General features: G+C 45.2%; 1 protein-coding gene across 1 annotated transcript; it reads left to right on the top strand.

Annotated features, from left to right (window-relative positions):
- Nucleotides 1–2,460: 2,460 nt before the first annotated feature.
- FGF23 (fibroblast growth factor 23) lies at nucleotides 2,461–10,342 on the top strand. Its single transcript, XM_030321784.1, has 3 exons — nucleotides 2,461–2,748; nucleotides 8,520–8,623; nucleotides 9,829–10,342. Exons 1-3 carry the CDS (start codon nucleotides 2,553–2,555, stop codon nucleotides 10,264–10,266), a joined length of 738 nt encoding a protein of 245 aa, XP_030177644.1. The 5' UTR covers nucleotides 2,461–2,552; the 3' UTR covers nucleotides 10,267–10,342.
- The last annotated feature ends 7,225 nt before the right edge of the window (nucleotides 10,343–17,567 follow it).

Genomic DNA, 17,567 nt, shown 5'->3' with positions numbered 1-17,567 from the left:
CTCACCCTTTTCTGAAAGTCATTAGCATTTCCTTCACATCCTGGTAATTTAGCTCTTCTCCCGCAGTGCTTTGTATTAAGGTTTTCCTCTACTCAGTTATGTTGTAAGCTCTTCGAGGATGTTTGTTCTGATTTTTATTCCTGGAACTCCTTCCTTTCTTCTCTCTTGCACAGAGAAGATTCCCAGTATCTGCTGATTGTTTCACAGGTCCTTCCCTTCTCTACATCTTGCAACCAGGAAAGGAAATATGGGGTTATCAATTAGTAAGTGTTCCTGAATGATCTGTATTTCAATTATGAAACTTTACTATTTCTTCAATTCGCTAAGATGTGGTACTCTAGTTATGAATCGCTGTTATTAAAGAAAGCTGTCTTATATGGCCTAGATCATCTACCTAACCTGGGGAGATAGCACGCCATATCCTGGAGACACATCCTGGGTAAAGGCCTGTATTTACTAGAGAAATTGCTATTTGCACTTTCTTACCCAGTCCTGGTTCCTGTCACCTTTGCTCTAACATGTTGTGTGGGTTTGTACATCTAGCAAAGTCCTTAGGAGGTCTGGGTCTGGGGTCAGACTTCCCAGATTCAAATCCAACCCCTTCCACACACTGGCTGTACATCTTTGGGCACGTTACTCAAACCACATGCATGAGTTTCCTCATGTGTGTAAAGGAGGTAACAGCATCTCCTCGAAGGGTTATTATGAAGACGGAATGAGTTGTTACAAGTAAAGCCCTTAGTAAGCTCTCAAGAAGTGTTGGTCATTGCTGGAGAAGCAGTCTAGGGAAACACATGGCCTTATCCTATCTCTCCCATTTATCTGCTTTGTGACTTTGATTTTTAATTTTTTTTAAATGTTTGTTTATTTATGAGAAAAATAGAGAAGGAGAGAGAGCACAAGCAGGGGAGGGGCAGAGAGAGAGAGAGAGGGAGACACAGAATCTGAAGCAGCCTCCAGGCTCTGAGCTGTCAGCACAGAGCCCACTGCAAGGCTCAAACTCATGGACCATGAGATCATGACCTGAGCTGAAGTCGGATGCTTAACCGACTGAGCCACCCAGGCTCTCCCTTATCTGCTTTGTGACTTTGGACATATGAACCCATGATTGCCATTTCTCCATCTATACAATCAAAATATCGATAATGCCTGGTGGAACTATCTCACAGGGTTGCAGTGACATTCAAATGAGCTAATACATATCAAAATATCTTATAAACTATCAAAACTTACACAAACGTAGGATAACAAATGGCATCTCTTTTGCCTGCATCTGTATGATTGTACATCCTATTATGCTTTGTGTGATACCTTCTTGTTTCTGCCTCCTCCATTAGCTTGTGAGCTCCCTGAGGCAGAGACCACACCTTGCTCTCTCATCTATCAACCATGAGGTCCAGCCTGACACCAACAAGCAGTGAATGGAAATTTGGAAGAGGAGCAGTCTCCTTGTGGGTTTATTTTTCTGATATGTGTTCCAGAAGTTTGCTCCCCATTGGACCGCAGGTGCTGCCACTATCGCCTCACATCAAATGTAGCTTCCCAGAGGGCACACCTGTGAGCAGGGTCTGCAGGGAAGTGCCCAGTGTCCAGTGTCCAGGAGCCAGGCACCCAGGAGAAACTAAGTGCAAGGACACCCTGTCCACTCTGCTCCTGATACCTTTCTGGGTTCCAATCCCCTGTGCTCAGTCCCCAGTCTTCCCAGCTTCATGAGGTCTCTGATTTAGTCTGTGTACTGTTGGAGGGAACATATACCAGTTTAGTTGCCCTTAGGCAGTCCAAACCAGGAAAACTGAGAAATCAAACCTCAGAATTTCATAGAGTAGTGGTGACCTCAAGGCCTGGTTTCCTTTCTTCCTATTTTGAAATCTTCCCAAGGTGGCAAGTTTGGTTTTTGCACCTCTGTTCCCAGCTCCCATATCTTCATGAGGAGGGGTCTCAGAGGGTGCCCTCTGCCTGCTGGTGTCCTGTATTATTTCTGCAACTTGAAAACACCCACCTGGTGCTGTGCAGGGAGAAAGCCCCGGATACATAGCTGCTGATTGGAATTAAAAGGACGGAGAAAACCAAAATGAGTAGACTCAATGGGAGATTAATTGCATAGGAGTCTGTTGACTGCATGACTGAAGCTGGATTTTTTTCGGAACCGCTGACTGCCTTCACATTTCCTGGTGGAAGTGGGGCAGGTCAACAGACAACCCAGAGTCGTAGATAACTTTTGCCCACACATCATTCACTTTTTGGAGCGTTGGCTTGAAATTGAGGGGTGTGTGTGTGTGTGTGTGTGTCTGGAACGACGTGCCTTCCGTGAGCCTCCGAGGTCTCTGCCTTCTCTTCCAATGGGCTGGTTACAACACAGAGGATGTGGACAGTGGAGTTTTTCCTGTTTGATGTCACACATCTACCCTTTAAAAATCCGAGGGAAAAAAGGAGGGAATCCAGCCTAGGATCCTCACGCCAGATACCCACAAAGGAGAAGAGGAGAAAAAGACCAGGGAGTCAGGGAGTCAGTGTCAGGTTTCAAACTCTAGTCAGCCATTCAGAGCTCCGTGATGTCAGGGACCCGCCTTGGGCTCCTGGTCTCTGTCCTGTGCTGGGTAGTCAGAGCCTATCCTAACACCTCCCCGCTGCTGGGCTCCAGCTGGGGTGGCCTGACCCACCTGTACACGGCCACAGCCAGGAACAGCTACCACCTGCAGATACACAAGGACGGCCATGTGGATGGCACACCCCATCAGACCATCTACAGTGAGTAGGGGCTTCATCTGTGCTGGAAAGAAGGGGGAGCTCCTCTGTCCACCCACTCCAAGGGGTCTGGGGAGGTCTTGGGCTAGAACAGAGGACTAATCCAGCCTCCTAGCTTCTTGCCTAGAATCTACGTGTGTGTGTGTGTGTGTGTGTGTGTGTGTTTAAACCTGGGGAGAAGATTCTGCCACCTCCCCAATTAGTGTTTACTTGTTTCTCCCAATAATTTACCTTTTTTTTTGAGAAAGAGAGAGGGTGCAAGTGAGCAAGGGGCAAGGAGGGTGGGGGGAGAGAAAATCCCATAAGGCGCAAAGAGAGAGAGAGAGAGAGAAGAGGGGCTCATGCTCACCCAAAGTGGGACTCAAACTCACAAAACCGTGAGATCATGACCTGAGCCAAAGTCAGATGCATAACCAACTGAGGCACCCAGGCACCCATAAATAATGTTTTAGCTATAATCCCTCTTCCCACAAGGGCAGCTACTCTCGCTTTGTCCTACCCAAAGAGTCCAAAAATGTACAGAAAGAAAGGCAACAAAGTGGAGAGGGAAAAAGCCAGACAGGCCATTGATATCGAGTTTGGCTCATAAACTTTGGACAGGGCTAACAACAGAGGTTGTCAAGAAGATTCCTATATCAGACAGAGGATTGGAATAGAGGAACCCAGGGGTTCTTTCCAATTCTGAGCTTCTAATAGTCAGGCCTTATAAAACTTCTCAGAAAAATGTATTAAAGACAGACTGCCCAGGTATGTTGTCTTGGTGGGTCTGACCAAGTGCATGAACCATCCACCCATCCATGCACCCATGCACCCATGCACCAAACATATTTACTAGGGGCTTCAGAGGTACCCAGTTTGGTATCAGTTGGTGACTCCTCTCTGTGGAGCTGAAAGGTCTGCTCAGTAGCAATCAAGCTAGTTGGGAACTTCTTGGCAACATGAGGCTACTGGGATGACTTTAAAGGTTAGGTTTGTGACAAGGTGGATCACAATCCACAAACAGTTGATCAATTAGTTATGATTCAAATGAGGGTCCCTTTGCGTGCACCTATATAGGGGATGCTGGGCTGGGAGGGGGGATGCATATTGAAAAAGACAAGGTCTATTTTAGGAGAACATGGGGAAATGACGCTCAGGATTCAGGAGAATGCAAGCAGATTCAGTGCAGAGTAATCACAGTTTCTGTTCAATGAAAGGAAACTTTAAAAAAAATTTTTTAAACGTTTATTTATTATTGAGAGATAGAGACAGAGCATGAGCATGGGAGAGGCAGAGAGAGGAGACACAGAATCCGAAGCAGGCTCCAGGCTCTGAGCTGTCAGCACAGAGCCCAACACGGGGCTCGAACTCACAAACTGCGAGATCATGACCTGAGCCGAAGTCGGACGCTCAACCAACCGACTGAGCCACCCAGGCGCCCCAAGTGAAAGGAAACTTCTTATAGGAATAATTATTTGCCCTATTGTTGTAATGAATTCATCAATAATTTTGCTCTGGCCTTGCTTTGTAGAATCAAAGGTCTTGAAAGCTGTAGCAAGATACATACACATGCAAAGCCAGCTGGGCACACCTCTTCAGGTGCTCAGTGGAGATGAAAGGAGGGACCAAAGTTCTACCAAAGTAGGATTCAGGAGTCAACATTTGGGAAGCCAAGTTTGAGTCCAATAATGGCAGAAATCTGAATAAATCTGGATACACTTGATGCATCATTTTTGCTCTTTTTTTTTTGCTCGTTTTTTTTTTCAATGGATATTTAACAGAATCTTTCACTGAAGGGAACCCCAAAAACATGTCCTTTGGAGCATGACATGGAGTAGACAGTGTTCACCGGCTGTGGTGAGCCATGTGAGGTCCAGTGTGTGTTGCTCAGCCTATGTCATGAAGCAGACAGCCTGAGTTGTAGAACTCAGGCCCAGAGAAGGCACTGATACTAGTTGGGAGTGAATTAAAACGACTGGGAAGAAGCAAAATGAATGGAACTGATTTCAGATTTTTTTTTAAAAATAGAAATGGGTTTTTGTTTTGCTAGATGTAGATGGTGTCTAAGCATGTGTCTCTAGAAATTGACACAAAGCTGTGCAGGGGCGGGGGGTCAGGGGGGTGGGAGGGAGACTTACTTTTCCCAGTTTATATAACCCTCTGTACTATTCAAATCAGTTACTGTGTGTGTTATAAAAATAAATGTAGACACTAAGATCAAAAGTAACTTAAAAAGTTAAGGGGCAACACTGAGACATGCAGATAGGTAGCACAGGTAATTCACAGACTGGTGAAGGATTTGCTTTCACCCTGCTAAGGTGTGTGGTGTTTCCCCCCTCCTAATTATTACATACTTCTGGTGAAATCTGATTCATTTGATTATTGTGCTTTAGTAAATTCCCAATTAATAGTTGAGTGTCCAACCCATCTCTGAGTTGCTGGTCATCGTGAAATTACCTGCCCTATACGATTCTATAACTTCCCTTGGGACTCACAGCACTGATGTCAGGGAGACTCTCTGACCTCTATGTCTCCTGTCCCACTAAGAAGAGCGCCACATTCTCACTCCTCACCAGGCTTGCTTCATAGAAACAGCAGAAGAGATGCTTAGTACCCCTGGTTAATATCACTCCAGAACTCCTGGTATATTTCCTTCTTCCGTCTTCCCCACTGGCACTTTTCTTTACCCAAAGCTGAATTATCCTCGGGCTCTTTAAACTTGCAAACTCTTCTCTTTCTTTTGGGGAGCTCGAAGCACTTTACATCTATCATCTCATTTATCATTCACTGGCTATGAGAATAGAACAGAGCCAACAATTTTCTACTTATAGAGCAGAGTGGAGGCAAGTGGCAGTAGTAAAATTACTAGCATTTAGAAATGTTTTTATTGTGGATAAGAATATTATCTCATGACATCCTCAAGATGACCAAATGAGATAAATGAATTCCCTACATATGAAAAACAAAGGTTAAAGAACTACACTGGCTTAAGGTCACCTTGAGGACACCTTGACCCCAACCCCATGCTTCTTCCACATGCCAGTCCATTGAGCCCACCTGGCTGCAACAGGTAGTGGTTCCAGTAGCCAGTGACTTGTGCCTTCCTTCTGCCAAATTCTGCTATAGAATCTGTGCAGCCTGTGAAAACCTGCTTTCTGAATGGGCAAAGGGAAGGCAATCTGTCTCTGACATTTTCTGCACTTTCTCGCTAGCTCATGTTGGTTTGATTCAAGTCTGTGCATCCTTTGTGGTGGCTGCTTGCTGTTCCCCTGCAGGCGGTTTCCTACTAGGACCAGCCCTGGAGCTCAGGAGCACAAGTGGCATGCACACTGCCCCCACTGCCCCCAGCATGAGGCCCTCGTGGCTTCCAGAGCTCCCAAGTGTCATAAATGGCAGACCAGCACATGCCACATAATGCCTGCCATTTCCCAACACTTTTTGAAGAAAGTCCCTTTTCCAACCATGATAGCATTTGATTCTGACCGGAACCCCACAAAGTAGGCAGAACCACTACTATTATTCTCTTTACCCAACTGAGCAACCCAAGGCTAGAGCAATGACTTGTCCAAGACTACAAAGTCAGTAAGTAGCATAGGTGGGACCAGAATCCAGGTACCCCCGTTCCTGGGTCAGCGACCCTGCCCGGCCCCACTTAGGGGCAGAGTGACTTGGGGTTCCCATGGGTCACAGCATGTGTCTGGCACTTGGTTTCGTCTTCTCAGGCTTGTGATGATTCCTATTGGAGGCAAGCTGCAGGGTCATGGAAAGAGGATGTTAGAGTCACCATCCTGCGTTTGAATCCTGCCCTTAGTTCCCTTTTCACATAAATTGGGATGCTGCTACAACCCATGATAATGCTAACATTAACAACATCATAGTTGTTCTGAGAATTTAAAATATGTAGAGTACCTAAAAAGTGCAACACTAAGTCTATTTTTCTCCCAAAGTGGGTGGGGCAAAAGCTTATATTTTACACATTCCTTTTGTTTCCCTCAGGGCTTGCCATAGAGTTAGCCATATATTTGAGACACATAGGCAGTCCTTGTTATGGAGCAATTTAAATACCCCCGGTACTTCCCATACCCCACCTTGCTTCCAGAAACTTCCCTCAAGGCTAACCCTTAGCAAAGGTTGAAAACAAATTAACATTTCTCCTCACCCATCTTGCTTTCTCTTCTTTCTGGACTTGCTCCTGCCCTCTTTCCTTCTGTCCCACATCATTCTAATTTCCGTCTACATGAGGCTCTATACTCAGCTAGTGTCTAAGTATTGTCTGCTACTCTCCTCAGAGGTCTCTGTATTGAGCCGACACAGGGTAAGAGGGGGAGACATAGGTGTAAGTCATCCCATGAGGCTCCACCACTTACTGGGCACAGGTGCTGGACATTTACAATCTCTCCACATGACATTTCTGAAAAAGAAACTTGAATACCTGCCTGGGGGCTGTGAGGCCAAAGGAGAACCACATGGGAATTCTGCAGTAGGCAAATGCAAGTGACCCCAAAGACTTAAAGAAATGATTTCTAAGCAGAAGATGTCAGGTAATTGAAAAGCATTTGGGGTGGAAGTCTTGTTGAATTGTACTCTTGCCACAAAACAGAAAGCTTTAGATCATACTTAACCAGTCCTTGCTACAATGCATCGCAAATGGTTAAAAGTGCAAGTCCCAATGAGGGCAGGGCGTCATCAGTTATTTAAAACATAGGTAGTACATGTGGATGTCAGGCTCTTGTTGGAGCCTGGTTGTTGAGTGGGGACATGGAAAGACCATGAGGGACAGCACTGGAGGGGACACCACCAAACAAGAAAAGGACACAGAACAGCAATGAAGATCCAAGAAGAAATCACATTCATCCGTGGTATCTATTCGACATAGAAAGATAAACCCTCAGCTCCTAAACAGCTCACTCATAGGGAGGCACTTAGTAAACGTGGCTAAGGCAAGGTGAATGAAATGCATGCTGTAATAAAGGTGTGGGCATTAGTTCTGATTAGGGAGATTAGGAAAGTCTTCATAGAAAGTGACATCTGAGCCTGGCCTTGAAGGATGAATGACTTCAATAAGCAGAGAAGGGAGGGACAGATCGGTTCTAATACAGTTCTTGACCCATAATGGGTGCTGGGTGATGTGTCACTGACTATTGTATACTTTCCTGGGTGGAGCTCAGGCTCTACATGCAAGCCAGATCCTTGAAAGACATCGCAGCATAGACTTAAAAATTACAAAAGCCCAGAAGGCATGGGAGAATGTGATGACCACCACAAACATTAAGAGGTATTAGCCAGGCAATGGGGAAAATAAAGAAACATGTGTCCAGCACAGGAGTTTGGAGTGCTCTGTACAGACAAGAGGAGAAAGTAGGAGGCAAAGAGTGGGGGCGGGTAGTTTGGAGGGGAGAATCCAAAGAAATGAAGCTGAACAAGTAAGTGCAAGAGGAGTGAAGTGAAAGGAAATCATCACCACCCTTAAAATCAATCAAGGGAGGGGCCCCTGGGTGGTTCAGTTGGTTGAGCATCTGGCTGTTGGTTTTGACTCAGATCATGACCTCATGGTTCATGGGTTTGAGCTGCATTGAGCTCTATGCTGACAGTGTACAGCCTGCTTGGGATTCTCTCTCACTCGCTTCCTCTCACACACATGTGCATGTCTGCTCGCTCTCTCTCTCTCTCAAAATAAATTTTTAAAAAATTAAAGTCAATCAAGGGAGGTTTCATGGAGGTGGGTTTTCAAGAAGTGCCTGGAGATAGGAATTGGATGTGCAGCCAGGTTTCAACCTGGATGGTTTTCTCCACAGGTGCCCTGATGATCAGATCGGAGGATGCCGGCTTTGTGGTGATAACAGGTGTGATGAGTCAGAGGTACCTCTGTATGGACTTCAGAGGCAATATCTTCGGATCGGTGAGTTTCTTTTTGTGCTGGTCGCCATTTAGAGATAATTCATTTCTTCACCAGAACATAAAATCTTACAGCTTAAAGATTCCATTTGCAGTGTTTGGTGATAGTGCCACCGAGTGATGTAGTCAATCTAAGTAGGAGATGCTCAGGGTTTATACACAGGGGTTTGAACCCAGATAGTCTGGTTCTGGAGCCCGGGCTCTTGGCCTCTAGAGTGACTGCCTGTTGGCACCCATTTTTGTACCTTCACAGCACCTTGTGCGTAGTGAGAAGCCTACTCTAGTGAGAAGCCATTGGCGTCTTCCAGATTCTTTCACTAGACCTTCTTGACCTTAGGCTGGTCCCCTCTCTTCTCTGAATGTCAGTTTCCTCACCTGGAAAAAGTGAAGTGGGATCTCCCTGCAGTTAAAGATCTCTCATTAAGGATCTCTGTCTGCCCCAACTGTGGTTGCTGGTGGGTCAGACCGGCAAGCAAAGGATTTCCCAAACTACTGGTTGCAGGCATATTCCAAAGGGTTTTGATATCATACAATGGTAGGACCGCTCATCTCCGGAGCCTCTTACCACCAGACAGACCCGCCAGAAATACCATGATGGCAATGACTTTCTGTTGTGCTCGCTGCTATATCCCAGCACCTACAACACTATCTGACCCGGAGTAGACAACTCTCTGTGGGACAAATAGAGGCACCGACTTAAAATATCTGCTGACCACATTTAGACCTACTGATAGTCCTCATCTGGTAAAACACTCCATGCAGTTAGAGGATTCAATGATACCGTGTGTGAATGCCATAGCAGGCATTCGGTGAAGGCCTGTACTAAGTTAGTGGCAGAGCCGGGGCTCAAACCTAGGTCATCGGTGGCCAGAGTTCACCCAATCTCGGATAGGAGTGCCCTCCCTCATGTTTGGCCCTACAAACTCCAGCCCCCTCCTTTCTCCAGGTAAGGAGGCAGACCCAAGCCAACTTTCAGCCGAAAGAGGGTTGAGAGGCAGAGGCCCAGGTGGCCCCCAAGTTGGCCCTGCCTCCAGAAACGGGCCCAAAGTGCTGCCCGCTGTGGCCAGCCCAGCCCCAGGGACCCCGTGCAGGCCCTGCAGACCAGGGCCACCGCTTCCCCCGCCCAAGGGAACGAGGGGTTCAAGATGCCTCCCTGACCGAGCCCCCGGAGGCCGGGCGGGCCTCACCGTTCTCGCTTTGCCCCTCCAGCATCTCTTCAGCCCCGAGAGCTGCAGGTTCCGACAGCGGACGCTGGAAAACGGCTACGACGTGTACCACTCCCCGCAGCACCGCTTCCTAGTCAGCCTGGGCCCGGCCAAGAGGGCCTTCCTGCCGGGCACCAACCCGCCGCCTTACTCCCAGTTCCTGTCGCGGAGGAACGAGATCCCCCTCGTCCACTTCAACACCCCGCGGCCGCGGCGCCACACCCGCAGCGCCGAGGACGCCGAGCGCGACCCGCTGAACGTGCTGAAGCCCAGGCCCCGCATGACCCCCGCGCCGGCCTCCTGCTCCCAGGAGCTCCCAAGCGCCGAGGACAGCGGCGTGGTGGCCAGCGACCCGTTAGGGGTGCTCAGGGGCAACAGGGTGAACGCGCACGCCGGGGGGATGGGCGTGGAGAGGTGCCGCCCCTTCCCCAAGTTCAACTAGGGAGACCAGGAGCGGAAGCCGTGGCCGAGCCGTCCTTGCGAAAGCCGCACGGCCTCCGGTGGGACCTGGGCCCTCTGCGGTCCCGGAGCGGGAGGGTGGGGGTGAGGTGTGCGGGAGCCTGTTTTTCTCTCTGTCCACCAGGAGGGCCCCGGGAATGCGCCTTTCAGGCCCGAGTGGTGGCGGTTTCACTGCCTTCCCCACCCCACCCACACCACCTTTCTGAACTTAGAAGCCCAGAAAGATAAACTAGAAGTTTCGCCCTCATTAAGGAGGGAGGGATTCATTCATTCCCACCACCCTGCCCCAACCAGGCTGGGCAGTTTCTCTCCCCTGTGCCTCTCTTCCTCGTCAGTCTAGCATTAAAAACCAAGCAATGGCTTCGTGAGCTCACTGCCGCCAAGGTGACGGGAAGAGCGAGTACCAGTAGCTTCTCCACTGCTCCTTACATTTAGGTTATTTGCCTGGGCCCTGTTGGCATTTGAGTTTGCAACGCTGACCTAGGGCACTAACGGAGGAACTGGGCAAACGGCTAACAATCCTAATCTCAGGCCTTCGCCCTTCCTTAGAGCATCTCTGGAAAAGAGCTGTCAAAAAGGTTGGTAGCAGGCTGGTGAAAATGGAACTAGAATGCTCGGAGAACTGAGACAAGAAATCAGGCTAGGAAACTCAACCTCCCTACGGGGCAGGGACCCTTTGCCACATTCTTTCCCCTTCTATGCAGCCAGAGCCTGGGGGCCCTGCCTGTTCCCAAGCGGTCTGTGATACAGCCCTATGGACCCCATCTTTGGCATTAGTGAATGTGGCCTGAGGAAGCGCTTTGGCATGGGCTCCTGAAAATCTCCCCGGCTAGGAAATGAAAATAAATATTTTAAATGGAAATAAACTGAAACTCCCCTAAGAGGCATGCGATGAAGCCTACTTCCAGGTCGAGTAGTACCGCATTTGGGATGACTTACAAAACTGTAACACGAGGAGGCCTTGGGACAACGGGACTGCTCTGGGTTGGGCTTTCTGTGGACTGGCAGGCTGTGTCCTTACGTCTAAGGGAAGGGGTATCAAGGGCTCAGGGGGAAAGAAGTCCAGTAATCAGGGGACCCATGTGTAGGCATTCCACAAAGACCAGGCTGCCAGCTCTTCACTATACTCTCTTCACGGCTCTGCAGCAGTGGCTAGAGTTAGCTAAAACTCCCGGGCTGGCAGGAGTCCACTCTGAGTCTTTGTCCACTTGCACATCCTGGGGGCATTACCTGAAGACGGTTCTCAGTCCCAGGAAAACCAAACCTCACTTACCAAACAGCCGAGGCGCCAGACAGGTGGCCCTGACGGCTCAGCCTCCCCCTACACGGCCTTACCACCTGCTTCCGAGTCTTTCTACAAGGGGGCCCCATGTTCCTACCTCTGTTCCTCTCAACCTACAGAGCAGGATGCTAACAAGCAGAGGAGATTTAAACAAGTTTCTTCCCACTTTGTTTTCTTTCCACTGCCATCATGCACCCAGCCTTAGAAATGGATCCGTTCTTTTACTTATGAAACATTGGACCACTGTTTTCACCTGAACTTGAAGGACTAGTGCCCATTCTGAAACACTAAAACTATATATACGACTATATAGCAGTGCATGGCAAATATTTTCTCGATAGTTTTCATTTCCTTTCATTCATATTATACTATATAAAAGCTATTGGAAGCTCCCCAATACTGACTAGATGTAAAATCCGAAAAGGACTTTGGTAGAAAATTGGTTGTGATCTTATAAACCCAATACCATTTATTAGGGGTTTTTCCTTTGGCAGGAGCCAAGGCAGTCCCCATAAATTTCTATGTTCTTTAGCATGTGGCAATATTTATTTATTTATTTGGAAAATTTGCCTATCGCTCGATATTTATAGATATTTATAAAAGTGTAACCCCACCTCTTTTCTTTCTTCTGTTTAAAAGAAAAATAAAATTTATCTCAGCTTCTCTTAGCTTTTCCTTTCTGTATTACTACATGGAAGCATGTCAGAATATGATAATGAAAGGGATTATGGGAGGGCAGCATTGTGAAAATCCAGATATAGCAATATTGAATTGGAAAAGAGTATCAGAGTTTTAGTATATGTGCTGCCGAAGCGAGCACAAGTATCAGAGTTTTAAAATACTCAGTCCTTGCTACTCATAAATGGACTCGGCAGTTTTGGTTAATTCAGACAGAATTACTGAAAACAAGGAAACTTTCCTATCAATATTGAATTTCTGATCACTCTAGCTCTAAAGTGTTTTCTTTAAGGAGAGAATTTTTCATTTGGAAAATACCAACAGACATAACCACATCAATATCCCAGTGAACCAGCTACTATGTACTTGACACAGACACAGTGTTCCTGCCCTGAGAGTCCAAGCCATGGACTCTATGTCTTCTCTTTCTGACACTGGTGCCCCCAGAATTTCTTCTTTAGTCTCTATCTGGCCAACTACCAAAACAGGAAGCAAAGATGACAATTACACATTTATATCACAATTATATACAAACACACATTTGCATTCTAATTTACCTTAGCTCAAAACTAGTTTTTCCACTGCCTGATGTTAGCCTCTCCCTTGTAACAATTAACATAGAACTTAGTATTTCTGAAATAAAAGGCAGAAGGGGTAAGAGATTCTGTTTCATTTCTGGCCTGAAGGGCTTTAAAATCTGATAACCCAATAAAATGGAACAGTACCAATATAACCATTTTGGAATAAATAGGCCTTCATTCCATTATAGGAGAATTGAACACTGTAGAGAAAAGTTAACATGTGGACATATCCCCTGCACAAGCTTGGAAGAGTTCTTTTCTGTGTCCATGAAAGCTCTCCCTAAGGAAAAGGAAATTTAAAGCTTTTAACACAACATAATTAGTGGAGTAAGGATGGGAGAAGGCAAGTGAAGAAATCTGTACATATCACTTTCGTGATACATTATATAATCTGGCTGCTAGAAGCTTCAGAGATCTAAACATAGGCAGGATGCCCAGTATTTAAAGCCCAATCTTTATCTTGTCCACAGAATTATAAATCCTTGCAGGATAAAGATAGCATCATAACCCTCATACGTATTTGTACAGATACTGTTTATACAGAACTTGTATACATCTTAACTAATTAAGATGTAACCACATCTTAACTAATTTAACATGTAACCACATAGCTGCCACTTCCAGCCATCACAGGGTAACTGGTAATGGATGTGCGGTCCTGCCAAAACAACTATAAAACAAAATATATGGGGCAATTGTTTCCACATATGGAGTGGCACAAGACTCTGCTCTTTGGGAGAAAAGAAACAAGTCCCATGACCATCCCCCTTTTCTGTCCTCGGAACACATGACAGGGAGATGGAACCCAGGCAGGGTGGCACCCGCACTGATCTGAAAAAGCAGCTGGACGCTGGGGGGCAGGGTAGCTGAGAAGAGAGAGGTCTGCAAGAGCGCTCACTGCAGGTCTCTGGCCAAGGACGGGGCTGCACCTGCGGCAGGGCCAAATTCAGCAAGACCCTACAAAGACCACCTGCCACAGAACTGGGAGATAAGCAGTGAATGATACCAAAGGCCATAAAATGCTGAGAAGTATCAGAAATCCAGCTAGGCCAGGGCACAGGGGCTCACTGAGCACATCACCATTTAACTGAGATGTAGAAAGGCCACATCTTAGAAGGAGTGAGCCCCAGAGAAAAGGACGCACCCTAAAACTAAATTTAAAATGGAATGAAATAGGCCTGCTGTAACAGAGATTACACCATGCCTGACAAGGCCACAATGGTCTGCTGCTAATTTAAGTGTCTTCCTGTACAAATGAGATGCCATTTAAAGGAAGATGACATAAACCAGACTCCATGCATGGTCTCATCCACACTCTATGAGAAATAGGGGAAAATGGCCAACAGTCAAGAGAAAATGCAATCACTAGAAAGCACCCCAGATCTTGGAATTAGCAGGCAAGAGCTTTAAATAGCTATTATAAATATGTTTAAGGGTTTTCAAGGAAAGTATATCAAGGAATACACAGATCAGGAATCTCAGGAAAATTTTTAAAAATCTAGAATTGAGGGTGTCTGGGTGGCTCAGTCACTCAAGGCATCCGACTCTTGATTTGGGCTCAGGTCATGATCTCATGGTTCATGAGTTTAAGCCCTGCATTGGGCTCGGTGCTGACAGCATAAAGTCTGCTTAGAATTCTTTCTCTCTCTCAAAATAAACATTAAAAAGATTTTAATATCTAGAATTGAAAAATAATAAAAGAGAAAAATGTATTAAATGGGCTTAATAGATTGGAGATCTAAGAATAAATATCCATTTAATATAAACAATTAATATAAATTATCTAATCTGAACAAGAGAAAAAAAGTTTTAACAAATGTCCAGAGTCTCAGCAATCTGTGGGATAGTATCAAACTGTCCAAAACATGTGTAAGTGGAGTCCCAGAAGGACAGTAGCAGAAAAAGTTTAAGAAATATTTGAAGATATAATAGCCGAAATTTCCCCAAACCGGTGAAAAATGAATGTACTAATACAAGCTCAGAAAACCTCAAGCAAAATAAACACAAAACCACACTTCCGTATATCAGTCAGACTGCTGAAAAACAAAGATAAAAATCTTGAAAGCTGTTGCAGATTTTACATATAGGTAAACAGCTAGAAGTATGTATATGTACATGTATATATGGTATACTTCTTTCCCTTGGTTTCTTTACCACTTAAAGCAAAAATTACAATGTGGTGCTATGGGGTTTATGATATAGGAAGGTGGGTACATATGGCAAAATTATCACAAAATGGGAAGGGTAAACAAAATGGTTGCAGGATGATAGCACTCTATGTGAAATCATCACACAGTATGACCTGTATGCGGTAAGTTATGAATATTGCATACTGTAATTCCTAAAGTAACCACAATAATAACGCAAACAAGTATTGGCAAAAAGCCAACGGATATACTAAAAGCGATTACTAAAAAAATATTCAATAATTTCAAAAGGCAGAAAAGGAAGTAGGACAAAAATCATATGGAACCAAAAGAAAAATGACAGTATAAATAAATCCACTCATATCAATAATTACAGCATATAAACAAATAAAAATACCCAACTATGTGTTGTCTACAAAGATGGATGGAAAGGTACTGTATTAGTTTGCTAGGGCCAACATAACAAAATACCACAGACTGGGTGGCTTTAAACAACAGAAATTTATGTTCTCAGAGTTCTGGAGGCCAGAAGTCTGAAATCAAGTCTGGCAGGGCCTCTCACTTTGGCTTAGAAATGGCGGTCTTCTTGCTTGTTGTCCTCACACGGTCCTCTCTCCGTGCACAGCCAACGCTTAGTGTCTCTCATTGTCCTCTTCATTCAAGGACACAAGTCAGACTGGCTTAGGGCCCACTCTAAGCCAGTTGGCCTCATTTTAACTTAATCACCTCTTTTACAGGACCTATGTCTAAATACAGTCACATTCTGAATTATGTGGGACTAGGACTTCAACTTATGAACTTGGGGAGGAGGGAAAGGGGCACAATTCTCTCAGTGAGTAAGCAAGGAGGCAAAGAAATCAGTAAGGATAGAAATATCTGAGCAACACTATTGATGAATCTCATATAATTTACATTCAAAGGCACTAAACCCAACAACTACAGAATACATACTCTTTCCAAGTACATATGAAATGTCCATCAAGATATACGCATGAAATGTCCATCAAGATATATACGCTGAGTCAATAAACAAGTCTCAACTCAAAAATTCAAAATCTTACAGAAAAAGTAAAATGATTGAATAAATAAAAAAATGAGGAAAAGTCCAGTCTCTCAGGCAAAATTCCAAAAAATTTATGTAAATACTCTGTCCTCAAGGAGGGGGGCATAAACCCCCACTGTGCACACTGACTTTCTCCCAAAGGGTACAGTATGGAAAAGGGAAAAAAAAGCACAACTTCACCATGGAGAAACCTCACAAGCACTATCTCAGCCAGGTGATAAAGGTCAACATCAAAATCAACATCAATAATCAAATGAAGTAATGTTCATAGTATGTACTCTTGATATGTGATAAAAATAATACCTTGCCTCTTGTGTTCTTCTCTCAAAAAACTATAACCCAACTCTAATCATGAGAAAAAAATCAAATTCCTATAGAGTTCTGACAAAACATCCAACTAGTGCTCCTCAAAACTTCCAAGGTGATCAAAAAACAAAGAAAGCCTGGGCACCTGAGTGGCTCAGTGGGTAAAGCATCCGACTCTTGGTTTTGGCTCAGGTCACAATCTCGTGGCTTCATGGGTTCAAGCTCCACATTTGGCTTTGCGCTGGCAGCTTGGGATTCTCTCTCCCTCTCTCTCTGCCCTTCCCCCACTCATGCTGTCTCTCTCTCAAAATGAATAAACTTAAAAAAAAAGTCACTATTTAAAACAAACAAAAGTTTAATAAACTGTCACAGCTAAGAGGGGCCCCTAAGGAGACATGACAACTAAATGTAACATGGTATGAAATGGGATTGGGAATTCTGGAACAGAAAAAGATACCAGGTAAAAACTAAGGAAATTGATAATGCATCAATAGTGATTCATTAATCGCAACAAGTGTACTATATTAATGTATGATATCAATAATAGAGGAAACTGGGGCGCCTGGGTGGCTTGGTCGGTTAAGTGTCCGACTTCGGCTCAGGTCCTGATCTCACGGTCCGTGAGTTTGAGCCCCACATTGGGCTCTGTGCTGACAGCTCAGAGCCTGGAGCCTGTTTCAGATTCTGTCTCCCTCTCTCTCTGCCCCTCCCCTGTTCATGTTCTGTCTCTGTCTCAAAAATCAATAAACGTTAAAAAAAAAATTAAAAAAAAAATAATAGAGGAAACTGATCATAACATACATGGAAACTCTTGATATTACCTTTAAATTCTTCTGTAAATCTAGGTGGCTCAGTCGTTTAAGCATCTGACTTTGGCTCAGGTCATGATCCCACAGTTCATGTGTTCGAGCCTGTGTCGGGCTTTATGTTGACAGCTCAGAGCCTGGAGCTTACTTCGGATTCTGTGTGTCTCTCTCTCTCTGTCCCTCCCCTGCTTGTGCTGTCTCTCTCTCCCAAAAATAAACATTAAAAAAATAAAAATAAAAAATAAACTTTTCTGTAAATCTAAAAGTTATTTTAAAAACAAAGTCTATTCACAGGCACCTGGGTGGCTCAGTAGTCAGCGTCCGACTTCAGCTCAGGTCATGATCTTGCAGTCAGTGAGTTCCAGCCCTGCATCAGGCTCTGTGCTGACAGCTCGGAGCCTGGAGCCTGCTTCAGATTCTG

Source organism: Lynx canadensis, chromosome B4 (genome assembly GCF_007474595.2).
Source record: "Lynx canadensis isolate LIC74 chromosome B4, mLynCan4.pri.v2, whole genome shotgun sequence".
NCBI lineage: Eukaryota > Metazoa > Chordata > Mammalia > Carnivora > Felidae > Lynx > Lynx canadensis.
Note: the sequence above shows the minus strand (reverse complement) of the source record. Positions and strands in the feature narration are given on the sequence as shown.

What these genes read in the sequence shown, in the direction of transcription:
- FGF23 (XM_030321784.1), top strand. Translation starts at nt 2,553, where the DNA reads ATGTCAGGGACCCGCCTTGGGCTCCTGGTCTCTGTCCTGTGCTGGGTA. An exon ending in ACCCCATCAGACCATCTACA is followed by an intron (nt 2,749 to 8,519) that starts GTGAGTAGGGGC and finishes TTTTCTCCACAG; the next exon opens with GTGCCCTGATGATCAGATCG. An exon ending in GAGGCAATATCTTCGGATCG is followed by an intron (nt 8,624 to 9,828) that starts GTGAGTTTCTTT and finishes TTGCCCCTCCAG; the next exon opens with CATCTCTTCAGCCCCGAGAG.